We start from the raw sequence: 15,500 nt of genomic DNA, 5'->3' as shown, positions 1-15,500 counted from the left end.
AATTTGGACCCTCCAGACGTATTGAGCGCTCCCCATTGGAACCACTGAAGTGGATGTTTGAGACGCTTCATCTGTTGAGCGTAATCAGAGCAATACTACGAGTAAAGTAACCACACCTTTCATTCACGGCTGCAATATTGATACTTTAATACCATGCAAATTTGTCAGTGTATCTTTGCAAGTAGCCCCTGGCTCCTCTGCAGCAGTGTAACTAATCATCTCAGCTCTACATGTGGCTCTGCAACTGTTACTGTGTCCACCAAGGGAAGTATGGTGAGTGACTTGACAAACAGCTGGGTTTGCATTTGTCCGCTCACTTTCCTTGACCTTGCTACAAGCAGGAATATTGTTATAAGGAAACCTATTCTGAGGATATGAGGTAGTGTTTGATGCGACATCATTTATCATAAGTACCAGAATGGATCTCTGACCTGTAATTGGGATGATTCCGGCTCCCCCCGGTGTCACACACTCAAACAGAAATGCTCTTTTGCAGATGAATTTGGTTTCATAAACAGAAAATGCAAAAAAGGCCAGAGTGATCCTTGACATTGGAGGTCCTGTTGTTGTTGGGTGTATATATTAATGTATGATTTGCGATCAGATGCACCTGTGTACATAGCTCTTTCTGTAACTACAAATGATTTCGATACCCTTTGTCTTGAGTGTATATTTTAATGAAAATAAATACATTGATGAGCTGCGTAAGTGTTTTAGTCTTTTTTTTTTATCTGCTGTCTCCTGGGGGAAGTTCTGTATGTATGTTTGTGTACATGGAAAAACGGATCAAGCACTCACAGGCCACAAATCTTTCTCTTAACGTGGTCAGAAATATCATAACACTCAAACACGCTCCGCTTCATCAGCAAACCTTGGTGATAAGCATGTTTTATAGTGAAAGTTCTCTTTGCGAAGGCAGAAGTGTTGCACTCCTGAACCTGCTGAAGAGTGCACAACGCTGCCTTCCACGTGGACAGGTGACCACATGCAGTGGGTCTGGTAGACTGAAGGACCGCAGCGTGCATGTGTTTCGTTTGGATTTAGTGCAGCTTCTGACAACTGTTTGAATAGAACAAAATTATTTTCCCAAGGCTTTAGTCGCAATTTAATCCCTGTGCAATTACAAAATTAATATTTTAACATATTTCCAGTAATTTTGGATATATTTAGTTGACAATTATCATAGTTTCAGGAGTTGGTTCACAGATATATTTATAGACGAGAAGTGGAGGTCTTGACTCTCCGAATGCTGCTGTAGCTTCTTTTTGTTCCGGGGGCTAAACTTGTGTTGAACACACCGTTAACAAGATGGCTTCCCAAAAACAAGATTATGTTTACTCTTGATAATCAACTTGGCTGTCAGCAGTACCTGTTAAAAGAGTAAGTAGTTTATCAGTCATGTGGGATACTGACGCTTCGACCAATGCTCCTGCACCGTCGTTCACTCACAACGAAACAGACTATTTGATGTGTGGAGAAAAATAAAATCCCATCCCAGGATATGGACTGCTGTCAAATGTGTGGTAGTGTTGGAGCTTTTATTGAGGATAGACGACAACCAGATGAGTGTGTTAAAATATACTGGATGTTGTCGTCTCCGCTACTCTACAGTAGTAAAGTTCACTCTCAAGCCAGCGTAGTAGAAACTGAAGTATTTGTACCGCTGTCTGTTGGCACGTCCAGGGAAAAGTTTTGAGTTCCAGAGCTGGTAATTGTTTTTATCAGTGATATTGCAGGATCCCCACTTGGCTGTATGTTCACTAGCAGGTCAGAGGTCAGGTTCAGCTACCGTTAGCTAGCAGGGATTCAGCGTCCTGCTAAAGGGCACTTTAGTAGGGTGCAATGTTGCAGTTTTAGCCCCAGACCTTGGGGTTGAAGGTGGGTTCATATTTTAAGGATCCAGGCAAAGACTTCCAGCCAGCAGCAGCAGCAGAACAGTTGGGGCACTCCGCAGTTTGGTTCCGCAGTCTGTAGGTACACCTACTGAAGGCGTGGCTTTTCCTGTAACAGGTGAGCCACTTCCTCTCACCTCAGTCACAGAGGCACCTTTTGTTGTCGAAGCTAGGGTTGCAGCTACAGTTGGAGCTGTGCTGGAAGCTACTGTGGTAGAAGCTACTGTGGTGGAAGCTACGGTAGAGGTGGTTGTGGTCGCCCTCCCATCTCCAGTGTTTTCCTTCACTGTTGCCCCAACAGAAGCGTCTTTGGGGGACTGCTGATCAGAGACGTCCCGGTCTGCCGTCTTGTACCACTGGCACTGGAAGTCTTTCTTCCAGACCTCAGCTGGGTCTGGTTCGGTTTTAACATCCGGCTGATCTGTGGCTTTTTCTGCCTGCGCCTGAACAGGAGGAACAGAACGTTTTTGTGGACCAAAAAAAAAAGAAAAAAAAGGTTCATTTACATATATATGTATATTTACGTGTGTGGATAATGTGTATATATGTATATGTATGTATACATATATATATATACATATGTATTAAATTTAAATTTCTTTCACGACACCCAAGGACGCATAACAATAATATATATGGGTGTGTGTGTGTGTGTGTGTATATATATATATATATATATATATATATATATATATACACACACATATACATACATACAAATATATATTAAAAACTGAAGATTAAATACAAATTCAAAGAATGGTATAAAATTTTCATCGTGCACTGCATCATTCACTGTATTGTTTTGCACTTTTTTATGCTACATGAATATTACAAAAGCTCAATCCCAAGAGTTCCCTGGTGGAAGATCGAACTCTGGCAGATCCCTCGCTGTTGTTTTCCTCTCTGCTTTCTGACTGACTAACCACAGAGCCTCCTCAGGCAATCGGACTTCCTGCTGGTCTTCCTCTTCTTTTCGTACGTCACGCCTGCGTCTCCTGACTCGAAATGAGTTGCTCTGTTTTATTCCTTTATTTCTAACTAAATGACCACAATTGCTCTGTCTACACATCAATAGAATCCCTCGGAAAAGAGGAAAAATCAGGTGGGCAGTAATGAAATTGATCTCTTTGATAATCCTTCGAGAAGCAGAAGAAGAAAAATACGCTTCAGTGTTCACGTTGGTTATGAGAGGCAACAGTAATTGCAGCCTCCAAAATAAAAAAAAGCTTGTGTCAAAAAGGAGACGACATCGGACTTGAGCAATATAACAGCAACTACAAATATTCTACTTTAAATGACATTCTCTCACCTTATCTGTCACCTTCTCCATCACTTCGTATGGAGGTGGGAGATGGAGGTAGGCGGAGCTCTCTGGATTTTGACGGACGCATCGACCTTTTCCCTGGCACAGGGAGACTGAGCAGAGTCGCGTTGCCGTGGTTACATTAACGGAATAAGGTCCAAGGACTTTGCGGATGAACCGTGACAGGTCGTGACACTCTTTCTGGGAAATGAGACGCTTTCATGGAACTTCAAACGCGATTTGATCAGACAGGAAGTAGAATGGTACAATTGCATCATGGACCAAGTATGATTGCATCTCTGAATAAACATGCAGCTGATTTAACGATGGGCACTTCTCGTTTATAGTTGTCTACCTCTGTCTTAGTCTCACTTCTATCCCAGATTACAACCCCGGCCGTTCCCATGGCTGCGCTCTCTCCTATGGTGTTGACCAGGTCTGCCTGTAAAAAGATAAAACAACAACAAAAAATGAAACGGTCTCTGGTTGAGGATCAGAGGGAGATCTCCTCTAATGTTTACCAGGGAAACACAGGATGTTCCTCTGTGCTGCTTTTTTTGATGTTTTGTAACAGGAGGATACGGGACACCTCAACACATTTCTGTCCAGTTCACCTCTAATCTTCCCAGTCCTGCAAGTGTGGACTGAAAAACACATTTCCGTCTTTCAGTTCTCTTTGCTGAATGATCAAAATAAGACCAAGTGACGGGATATAATAAATACCCCAGGAGCCCTGTACATCTCCCCTTCTCCTCTGTTTTAGGCCTCATAACAAGAAGCATTTTCACCATTTCTGCGCTGAAATCTTTTCATAGAGTTCATGAATAAAATACTCACCAGTCCCTCCAGGTTTCCAGGAGGTTTTTTTTTTTGTCTCTGATTGTTCTTCTTGCATTTGCAGCAGCTTGTCTTGAAAATCGTAACAAAATTTGCAAGGTGTTCTGTTCATTTTGTTGTTGTTTTCAGTAAGATTTTAAAATCGTATTACAAACAGCATTCTACATGAAGAAAGAGCTCCGAATTTTTAAGTTCTCAACTCCTTTTTATTTCCTAAATTGTAAAAAAAAAAAAAGACCCCGGCTTTAAACTTGCATTCATTTTTAAACAATGACCCCTAAAAAAAAGGGCTTCTGTTATAAAACTGATACATGTGTATATCCAAGTGTAAGTTTTCACGACTGCGACGTGTAGATATCTGTTGGAATTCACGAGATGGCTGTGTTTTCATCGTTATTTTTAAAACGGCCTCTCCTGGAAAACTGCTGTATTTTCTGACTTTTCCTGACTTTTTTTTCGTGCGGCAATTTTTTGAAAATATTCAAGCTTCCACAAATTCCGCTGTGGTTGGTTTATTTTGCATTAATTTATGTGATTGCAGTATCTCCATTTTCTTGAGAGACGGACTACCAGATGCGTGTATGTCACCTGTGACAGGTAGGTGTTCGTTGAGGCGTACACACTCTTCACCAGTGGGAAGACAGGAAGATCGAACGCCATCCCAGCCAGGGATGAGACTCGCATCGCTTCTCGGATTTGACTGGACAAGTAAAGCCTCGCTCCTGACGAACCTCCCTGTAGAAAGACAGTTTTTAACTGGAGATGAGATACAGCACAGTGAGGCATTAGTTTGACGATTCCAGACTTGGTTGTTCAGGGTCTAAACCGAGGTTCTTTGGGGAGAAAACAGGATCAGTCGTAATCATGATGACTGGTAATGGTCACTAATGTGTATTACGTGATGCTCTGAAATTAGATGCACAAATGTGTAAAAGGAAGTGGGCATAATTTTGGGAACTCATGAATAGGATCCCCAAACTGAAACAATCTGAAGCCATCACACAGATTAACAAAGGCACAAGTCTCACTTTGAGTTTGAAATTCACAGATTAGAAAAAGTTGAAGCTTAAATCTGGATTGGAACTCGCATTTCTGAGTTCCCAAAATCAAGCAGAAATCATTTATAGATCTTGTTTTTCGTTGAAGGTCGACGTATAACTCGTTTGTAAACCAGGATACGCAGTGGCGACGTAGCGTTCACCCACCAGCAGCTTCTCCAGGGTGAGGAGAGGATAGAGGGCGGAGCTTCGTTTCCACAGCCAGACGAGCTCGTCATTGAGGGCCATCTCTGCAGGGGGGCACTGGCCGGTGAAGTTGGCTAACATAATTTGTGCAGGGTCGCCATTGTAGCAGCTGGGGTAAGGGGAGACGCCCCATAATGCTTTGGGCCTTAACCTTTTGACCTCTCGTAGAGTTTCCATCATTACTGACTGGGCTGCTGCCTCGAAGTCCACCTGTGAGAAGATAAGTATATATATGTATATATATATATATATATATATATATGGTTATTTTCTACATCATCACACTTGAATGTAGATTTTGGTGGATGTCATGTTGTGGAACGTCAGGTTTCACTTCCTGGAACAAAATCAACTAAACCTTGAAGAAAAAATAATTTCAACTGCTTCTAACTTCTCTTTGTCTTACTGACAAAGACTATTGACTATTGCACTAAAACGTACAGTGAAAGTGAAATGACTGTGATTTCTTTTGCTCTCCAGCAGAAAATGAACAACCTTCATGAATTATTGATCTTTTTTAGGCGTTTCTCAAGCAAGATTTCTCAAATATCACCAAAGTGAAGGTTTGCCTCTTCTGTTGCTCTTTGTTTGAAGTGACAGGAAGTATTTTTTTATGTCAGCATTGGATAAATAGTGTTACTACATTGATAGAAGTACTTTGCCGGTTCTCCAGCTAATATTTTATTACACTACTACATTTCCTGTGTAAGACAATAGATTTGCACTTTAAATGTAAAAATATACAATATTTTAGACAGTTTTTTTTTTCAATGTCAGCTCCAATTCATCTGAATTGAAAAGACCTAAAACCGTTTTCTATGGTAGAGGTTTTCATCTCGTACATGCAGAGTCTCAGTCTCCAACAACCTAGTCTACCGAAGGTAACAACGCAAACGTTTGCAGTCAGTGTCTGAATTCTTCTTTGTTTTATCTCAGTAACCTCTCTATTTCTATTTATAGGTGCCTTGAGCTCACAAAGACATTTTTCCCCCTCCTGCATGACTCTTTTGTGCCCACAGAAAGAGCCAGACACGTATATTTCCCACAACAATGTCTGTTTACAAATGAAGGGCGTTATCCAGCATAATCTTCCTCCTATTAATCCAGCCACATGCCTGGTAATCCACATACACCTTGATTCAAGATAAAAACAAACTAGTGGTGACCCTGGTGACCCCTCCAATCCTGCTGGTGCTTTAAGTTGAGCCAACTCAAGCTCGTGTGCCTGTTCAGAGAAAGCGTTTATGGGTTTTTGAGGATACGGCTGGACATTTAAACTCTGGCTCAGTTTGCATTTCCCATCAAAGATGATTTTTTTCCCCCCTGACTGAAAATAGGAAATCATCTTGTATCATCACTTTCAAACTTGTTCTCTCCATCTTATTCCGTCCATGTTCCCCCAGGCTTTTCCATCTCCCTCTCTTTTCTTCTTTCTTTTCATCCCATCTTTCCCTGCTCTGTCCTTACCTTTGACCACTTTTCCACCTCCTCTGGGCTCCAGTTAGGAAAGAAAGTCTTCAGCAGGTTCCTGGATGCCTCCAGATACATTGCCTGCTTCTCTCGGTTTCTCAACCACTGGGGGGCCCACTCAGCCCAACGTAAGACCCCCAGCCCAAGGTACCTCGGGGCAGGTAGCGCGGCCTCCAAGTCTTGCTGTGTTTTCAGTAAATGGCTGTCAAGCCGTGTATGCTGGGGAAGCCCCCCATTGACCCGTGTGTCTTTATCTATAAAATATGGGTAGTTTCCCAGGGTGTCCTCATAAAAGACCACCACGCGGCCCTCTCTTTCCATCCCGAAAGATCCAGGATCTGGCCTCGTGGAGCAGGAAGAATCAGAAACGCCCCAGAAGATAATAAAAGGCTGTCCAGATAGGAGAGGGGGGCGAGCTGGCTGCGGTGGGCCGGCTGTTCCAAGGTCAGTGAAGGCAGCAAGTAGGAGGAGGAGGGGCAGGAAAAGTGGAGTCCTGAGATTATGATGTGTTAGCTTAGGCTCCGGCTTCAGGTCTGGATGAAACCGCCGGTCGGTCCACGCCATTGGAGCAGCCACCTGTCAGGCTCTCACTCCTTCAGGCCTTCGCAGCCAATCATGTTCCTGAAAATCACACAGAAGAAAATAAAATGTCTTCGGTCACTCGTGTAAAATTAAAGTCATGAACTAAAGGTCTTTTTAAAATTTTTTCCTAGCCTTCAGCTTCACGTGTTTTAAGTATGTGAGGGAGTCAGTGACGGATTATCTCATGGCTTCCCTGACTCAGTGGGCAGCTTTCTGCTTTTAAGATTGCAGCTTTGATTTGAGCGACTTCCTGACAGTTTTCTTTGTTGTCGTATGAAGAAATCATCTTTTTTAGTTTAAACAAGACAGCCTTCATCCTCTTCAAAAAAAGAAAAAGAAAAAACAGCCTACAGGTTAATACATCAATGATTCAACAGCCAAACATCAGCAGCAGCATGAAAAATGACAGACGGGCACTTTGAAGATGATTTGTGAAGCTTTGGAGTGTTTATGTGGCTCTTACAACCTCCGTTCAGAGATGATGGAAAACATCAAACAGGGAGGTCATTTTTTAGTGAAGAATAATAAACTGAACTTCACAAGGTCGTCATATATTTTTGATGTGTCACATGATAGCAGCAACCTGACACCCAGAGAGAAAAATAGATGTGGAAATGTGTTAAATCTACTTCTGAAAATTCCGGATGGCGATTGTTTTGAAGCCACGGATGAACTGCAGGTGGTTCGTCCCTTTGAAATCCTGGAGTTTAAAACCTCATAAGGAATGAACAAATCAGACTTTTAGAAATAACTTTTCATACATAAACTGCTCTGTATCACTTTGACTGTTGCCTGTGCTTATTTGACCCATTTCTTTGTTTTTCCTGGCAATATCTTTATTGCTGATACTCTTTTTATGTGATTTTTTGTTTGTTTTTTTTAAATGAGCATCTCTTTGATTTGCAAATCCTCGAGCTCCAGCTTTGCTAGATTTGGTGGGTTTCCACCCATTTGGGCTACTTTTGATCGTGTACTGGGAAAAAAGAAACCCTGTGCTTAGTATATAAATGTTGGTAAATGCAGATACTGACTGTGATCGTTGTTTCTGGCAAGCGAGCTGATCCCCTCAACCTGAAGTAGTCCTGGCCACTTCAAGTCTAACATTCTGGTTCTGTCCCTGGTGATTTGACGAGCCTGCAGGAGCTCCTCAGCCGTGGAAAATATCAGTCTTCAATGAAAGTTATCCCTCATTTTTGGAATGGCAGTGAAGAGTCACCTAAAGTCTCCTGCATCTATTTAATTTGACTGGGATCAGGTGACTGATATCAGGTGACTGCCGAGGTCACAGGATGTGATTTATGGCTTTGCCACCCTTCTGTAAAGGTATGCGCTCTCTTTAAAGGAATCCATGTCTGTTTTAAAGTTAATGGTTTTTCCTACGGTCTGATTTGATGCTGTCGATATCATTTTCTTCTTCGAGAAGACCTGTTCCTTCTCCTGACCCACTCCTCCGCCCTCCGTTGAATTTGATTTTCTGCCTTTATAAACCAATTTCTTCACAGCCATCGCAAGAGCTGACAATTCTAGACAAACAAATCAGTGCAGTGATGAGGACAAGAAGCCTTTTAAGATCCTAAATTAGAATCAGGCTGAGACAAGAGAGGACATTAAAAAAAAAAAAGTCCAGCGATCGCTTGTTTGGTGTGGCGTCTCAGTGAGTGACATCATTAAAAAGTAAAATGTTGCTCTATGTGGAGGGTTGTCACGACAACCCAAAACGCCAACAATTCATCTAATATTAAACACCTCTAAAAAACACACACGCACGCACACACACACACACACACACACACACACACACACACACACACACACACACACACAAAGCCATTAGGAGAAGAGGAACATCAGCAACCTCATTTCCTCTTCAAGGCGTTCCTCGGTTAATGTCCTGCCAGGTAAAAGTACGACGCCACAAAAAATAAATCCACACATTTTTTTACGTACAAATAAGAAACGCCTCCATCAACATGACGGAGTGCCCCTGCACGCTCAAGCAACATCACATCAGGTATCTGCAGGGCTTTGTAGTGACTAATAAAGTTTAAATCATTTCAAGTCAGTTTTATTTCAATCACAAAATTACAACCAAAGTTCTCTCTCGACACTTTGCAGATGGAGCAGGGAGCCTATACTCTGAAGCAGGATCCACACAACCAGCACATCTTCAATTTGCCTGGTCCACAATCTACCTCAGTCAGGGATCAGCAGCTGATATACTCCAATGTAAAGTGAACCATGTTTGTAACGTACAGAAAATCCCTGATTGAGCCTGAAGTTACTCGCTGACCCTGTATTCCTACCCTTCAGGCCCCAGTTCTGTAACCATGCTGTTGAAACTGAACCATCTGCATAGGCTGAGTGCAGGGTTGGTGAAAATGGCTGCAGTCTGATGAGTGTTTAAAGCCGTTGTAGTGGCTTTAAACTGATAACCGAGTGTAAACTGGCTCCTTTTTAAATAACCTGCTCGTATCCATCGTCTTTTCAACTCCATGCAAACGTCTCAAGTTCATATACAGATTGTAAAAAACGAGCGACACTTAGTACGAGGAAGTCTGGGACCGGATATCCGTTGGCTACACCGCAACCCTAAAATACTGGCTCTCATTCCTCGAGGCGTCAAACTGCTAGGATCAAAATTGAGTTTGAAAAGACCCTGCTATCCCCCATGAGCAAGCACTTGGTGACAGTGATAAAGGACCTCCGAGCAGACCCGGGCTCTATGTGGGCGGCCGTCTGCCTCGACCACGTGAACTCTGCAATAGAACCAGAGTGCAAAGACGAGTGATCCGACCTCTTTCACGCCGTTAAATCATGATAAGCTAATTGCAGCTTCATTTATAGAAACATTTTCTCTTTAAAATCTGCAAACGTCAGAGGTGCCTTCCAGCTACATTTGACACGAAAAGAACTTTCTCTGAAAGTGAAACTTAGTCTCTTTGCCACCTTTAGTTTTCTTAGTCTTTATGCAGAAAGGCTTAGTTATCTCCAATCACCTCACCGAGGAGGTCAAAGGTCAAACATCCAGCTCAGAGATTCTGTTGATGCTCCTTTTTTTGTATTCAAAAATCAACGTAATTTCCCGCTTCAGCGGAACTTCTCCTTTAACCTGAAAACAAGTTGACAAGCTATAAGCCATGGAGTGAATAGAGGAAGTCCAAATCTTCTGAGGATTTAAATGTGGTTCTTCGGTTATTTCAGGCACCTTTTTTAGTCCATCAGCTGTTATCTGGTCCTGCTGGATGTATGTAATCCCTGACTACAGTGCTGGGTGTGAATGGAAGATGCGATAGCTGGCTAATCTGTCCAGACAAAGCTTCTGGTCTCTGTTTACTTGTCTGTCTGGGCGGAGGCTGATCCTGAGCCCACTGCCTCCACAGCTTAAAGCAAATTAGACATCAACATGCTTATGGAGCTTCTATTGTTATTATAAGTCTTAATTAAATGTATCAGTGATGCACGTCATTATGACGTCCTTCAGACATGAAGGGATTATAAAATGTGACATTTTTCTTCATCATTTTGTTTTTCCAGCTCATTATATTCTCACACTTGTGCCCCCATGTCGCATGAACGTTGCCGTGCTGCACCAATGACACGAGGACGAGGCATCTTCTGTTTTCACCTGCCGGGAATCTGGTTTGATCTTGTCATCATCAAACTGTGTTATAATTTCTTCATTTTGCAGCCTGAAACTTCTGATTATCATCAACTTCAGACACAGAGATCTGCTGTAAGATGGCTAAAACCTCTGTGGCGTAACAGGCGTTCTGTGTTTTTCAGAATATCTGGTGACATCTATGATATGAAATGAGAGGGAACATTGTCATCTCTCTCGGCGAGAGGGAAATTAAGCAGCGATTCTGCCTTGTCATGTGCGGCTCACTGAACCAGAGTGAAAACGCCTGTAGGATCCAATCAGGAGCTGAGATTAGCACGATACCTGCGTCACTCCAATCTGATACCCAGAAAAGGGCTCACATGCAGACATGCGACAGCGAGTCACTGGTCAACGTACGCTTGTTAAAGCTTTTAGGAGTCATCGTGCGTTTGATGATAGACAATCAGGCATCACAGTCCGAAGATCTGCATCTTTCATCGGATGAATATCATTTAACAAAGCTTTAGCTGCAGGCTTTTCTTGTTTCTTTTTCTTCCTGGGCAGCCCTTTTTTCCAGTAATATCTCATGCTGTACACCACCATGAGCGACTAAAATCAGTGAAAAACATTTAGAAGTTTTCTTTTGGCAAAAAACCTTGAATGTAATTTTAGAATTCTGTTTTTCATTTTTTTCAATAGTCACCTGGACCTATGAATTGTTGTTTGTTTGTTCGCTTAAAATGAGCCCCCTTTTTTGTTTTATCCCCAAAGCGTCAGAGAGTCGGCCATGTTGAATCTACAGTAGCCTAGAATGGACAAACCATCGCTCTTTTTTACTCGTTCGGTAGTTGTTTTTTTTCTGTCATGCATCCTCACTCTCTGCAGTTGAGGAACAAAGTGATTTGGGAAGAGAGGAGAAGCTGTAACTTCATCCCAGCACCAAATTCCATAAGAAAAATGGGAATTCCTCTAGTGCAGAAGCAGTAACATGATTATTGTGAATCTGAGGTATTAAGTTCCTCCTCCTCTTCTATTTTCTGGAGGTGAATATTCACTGGTTGACTAAACACATTTTCAGGTGTATTGTGGCTACATTTCAGCTGCAAATTCCTGATTTTCATGTGAATCAATATAGAAAAAGACAACATGGCTTGTTGCTTCCTCCCTCTTTGAGCTGTCACAGCAGAAAGAAGAGCAGCAAGCAGCAAGAAAAACAGCAATATTGAATATAAATGCATCTGTTCATCGCTACTGACCTCACAACAATATTATCATTTTCGTAATGGAGCACAACCCATATTCTTTTTGATTAATTACTGTACCCCATACCTCGGCCCCTGGCTAGGACTATGCATACCCCTGTTTAAGGGCCGCTGGTGGAGAGTAAATGTTCTCATTATCATGTTAATTATAATTTTAGGCAGTCCATAATCATCTGACTTTCCTTTTCTTCTTTTCTTTCAATGCCCCCTACACTTCCTAAACCACACACCCAAACACTCCAGTCTCACACACACACACACACACACACACACACACACACACACACACACACACACACACACACACACACACACACACACACACACACAGTCAGAAAACTGACTACATAAAAACTCCAAACACATTTGGAAAATGATTCATGCAGTTGGATATTAGTATTATAAATTCTGTCTTTTTTTTTAATTCAGTGATTTAGTTAATTATTTAGTCTCTGGAGTCTTTTATTCTTCCATGTTCGAGACAAAGTTACTGAGGCCACTCTTCTCTCCATCATCCCCTTCATGACTTTCCTCGTTCCAGAGTTCTAAATCCATGAATGATATTTTTTCCCTGAACGATTCAAATCAAGTCGGTTAATGACTTAAAAATGAAATAAAACTGTTTTATTTGCTGAGATCTGTTTTGTTGTTTAGTCATACACTGCTCCACGACCTTGCTCCGTTGCACATCCATTGATATCTTGTATTTTACACTTTGCCAGTATTTGTCTTTTCATGACACCCCTGACTCTTACCGCATGTCAAAATGTAGTAAAACATTCTCACTTCACAAATAACTTTTACAGGCTGAATTAAATAAAACTAGACCAAAAAAAAAAAAGCAGACCAATCCAAGTAGTCCAACTTACCGAGGCCGAGCTTATTCATTCCTCTCACACACACATTGCTTGAGTGTCTTCAGTTATCTTCAGTTTTACTCTTCCGGTTAAAAAAAAAATAATCAAGGAATCCTCCTGGATTTGCGAGGACATGGATAAGCTGTGCATGTGTAACATGCAGCGAAGACATCCGGGAGAGATAGAGAGTGGGAGGAAGGGAGGGAACGAAGGGGGAGGATGAAGAGACAGAAATAGACAGGAGAAGTTAAAAAAGGAGAGACAAAGTTGAAAAAGCGAATAAAAAGAGGGGAGAAGTGGGAAAGAAGAAAAGAAACAGAGAAAAAGAAAAAAGAAAGCTGAGGATAGATAGCTGTGGTGTTGAAATCCTGCGGGGATGGAAAGATGTGTGTGTGTGTGTGTGTGTGTGTGTGTGTGTGTGTGTGTGTGTGTGTGTGTGTGTGTGTGTGTGTGACACCTCACCTCACAGCCAACAAGCTAAGCTTCCTTACTGTGTGAAGGTAAGCAGGGTCAGTGTTGACCACGCCGGCTCACATGACCAACAACACCGACTGTAATCCCATAATCCTCTGCTCTCCCACTGCTACTCTTGTCCAAACAAGCACCCGAGCTTGAGGATCACACCTGTCCTCCTCTTCCTCCCCCTCCCCTTCCTCTTTTGTTTCCTCTCCCTCCTCTACTTCTCAGTCACCTTTTCCTCCCCTCCCTTATTTTTCAATCACCCATCATATTTGACTTCGTCTCTCCTCTTCATCTCTTTTCCTCCTTCCCAAATCCCTCTCTCCCTAATCTCTTTTCTTTCACATTTGATTCTCTGTTTTATTTTCACCACAAAAAACCCCCCAAAACTCCAGAATCTCCTGAGCTGGTGTGACGCTGCCATAAACCCCCTGTTCCCTCTTTTTCATTTTCTGTCCCACTGCTCTCTTCATTCACACTTGTCCATCCTTCGTTTTTCATGCGCTCTCCATGCTGTTCAGTCAGGGAATCCAAACCAGCACCAGATATACCCGCGACACACAAAGCATGACACGCAGCTCTTTTTGAATTTTTTTAAAAAATATTTTAGAGCAAAATTCATTCTTTGTATTCTGCAAAATTTATCATTTTTTGTCTCAATCGCTTCCATGTCATGTGACCTAGGTACTCCAAATCAGCACCGGATATCAGTACAACACACAGAGTATGGGATTCACCTCTTTATATTTGTATATATTTATCACATAGAATATTTTATATGAATATTTCAGTGTAAAATACATTCATAATACTGTAAAAAAAAAAAACACTTTTTTTTAGTAGCTTCAATGTTATGTGACATTGGGACTCCAAATCAGCACCGGATATCAGTACAACACACAGAGTATGGGATTCACCTCTTTATATTTGTATATATTTATCACATAGAATATTTTATATGAATATTTCAGTGTAAAATACATTCATAATACTGTAAAAAAAAAAAACACTTTTTTTTAGTAGCTTCAATGTTATGTGACATTGGGACTCCAAATCAGCACCGGATATCAGTACAACACACAGAGTATGGGATTCACCTATTTATATTTGTATATATTTATCACATAGAATATTTTATATGAATATTTCAGTGTAAAATACATTCATAATACTGTAAAAAAAACAACACTTTTTTTTAGTAGCTTCAATGTTATGTGACATTGGGACTCCAAATCAGAACCAGTTTATGCACAGGAAGTAAGGGACCCTCCTGCGTTTGATATAAATTAATCAGATAATACATATTATAGGGATATTTTAGTGCAGAATGTATGCTTTCATTTCAAAAGCCTCCATTTCATCTGTCGTAGACTCCAAATCCGTACTATCTAGTTGTCGGTTATAAGAAATGTACATAGGATATGCCTCTTCTTTAAAAAAATTCTTTAGTATTTTGTCCCTCCTTAGTTTTAATACTTAAATAAATATATTTCATACTTACATGCTTTATTTGTAACTCTTTTTTTGGGGGGCAGCTTTAGTGGTTTGGTCCGTTCTGCATGTTTTGGGGGATTTATTAGGCTGGTTTAAGTTTGACCACTGTCTGCCTTCTGGTACGGAAGCTGGGAAAATCTGCGATTGCAAGTAATCTCGCAATTATTACATCTGTTTTTACATTCTTATGCTCGCAATGTCACGACATGACAAAGGTTGTAAGGTTGCTGGGGATTAATTGTTATTTCAAGCTGGGCAGAGATATTTATTCTTTTCATACACAGTATTTCTTTACGACTAAAGAGCAAGAGTCATAACTGTTATGTTATATGATTGTGTTTTACAACTGACAAATATGAGACACGCTGGTAATGTATATTTCATTATTATCACATCCTATTTATTTTCTCCTTTTTTTTATATCTATGCACTTTCAAAAAAGGCCATAAACATGAGCAATCACTTCTGTTTGTACTCACAGCCATATAATGAGAGT

General features: G+C 41.3%; 1 protein-coding gene across 1 annotated transcript; it reads right to left on the bottom strand.

Moving 5' to 3' along the window:
• Positions 1-46: 46 nt before the first annotated feature.
• Positions 47-13,449, bottom strand: LOC147256342 (hyaluronidase-2). Its single transcript, XM_086214272.1, has 7 exons — positions 13,064-13,449; positions 6,747-7,370; positions 5,241-5,489; positions 4,624-4,770; positions 3,554-3,640; positions 3,205-3,399; positions 47-2,335 (listed from the first exon to the last, which is right to left on the bottom strand). The coding sequence occupies exons 2-7, from the start codon at positions 7,311-7,313 to the stop codon at positions 1,892-1,894; spliced, it is 1,689 nt and encodes a 562-aa protein (XP_086070398.1). The 5' UTR covers positions 7,314-7,370; positions 13,064-13,449; the 3' UTR covers positions 47-1,891.
• Between the last annotated feature and the right edge of the window lie 2,051 nt (positions 13,450-15,500).

The sequence above is a fragment of the Aulostomus chinensis genome, chromosome 9, assembly GCF_037954235.1.
Source record: "Aulostomus chinensis isolate RoL2024-O1b breed Wild chromosome 9, RoL_Achi_v1.0, whole genome shotgun sequence".
Taxonomy (NCBI): Eukaryota; Metazoa; Chordata; class Actinopteri; order Syngnathiformes; family Aulostomidae; genus Aulostomus; species Aulostomus chinensis.
This window is presented reverse-complemented; position numbering and strand designations above follow the sequence as displayed.

Excerpts from the sequence above, each read along its gene's own strand:
- LOC147256342 (XM_086214272.1), bottom strand. The coding sequence starts at position 7,313 with ATGGCGTGGACCGACCGGCGGTTTCATCCAGACCTGAAGCCGGAGCCT. Across the intron at positions 5,490-6,746 it reads AGGTGGAAAAGTGGTCAAAG|GTGGACTTCGAGGCAGCAGC; the intron begins GTAAGGACAGAG and ends ATCTTCTCACAG. Across the intron at positions 3,641-4,623 it reads CGAACACCTACCTGTCACAG|GCAGACCTGGTCAACACCAT; the intron begins GTGACATACACG and ends ATCTTTTTACAG.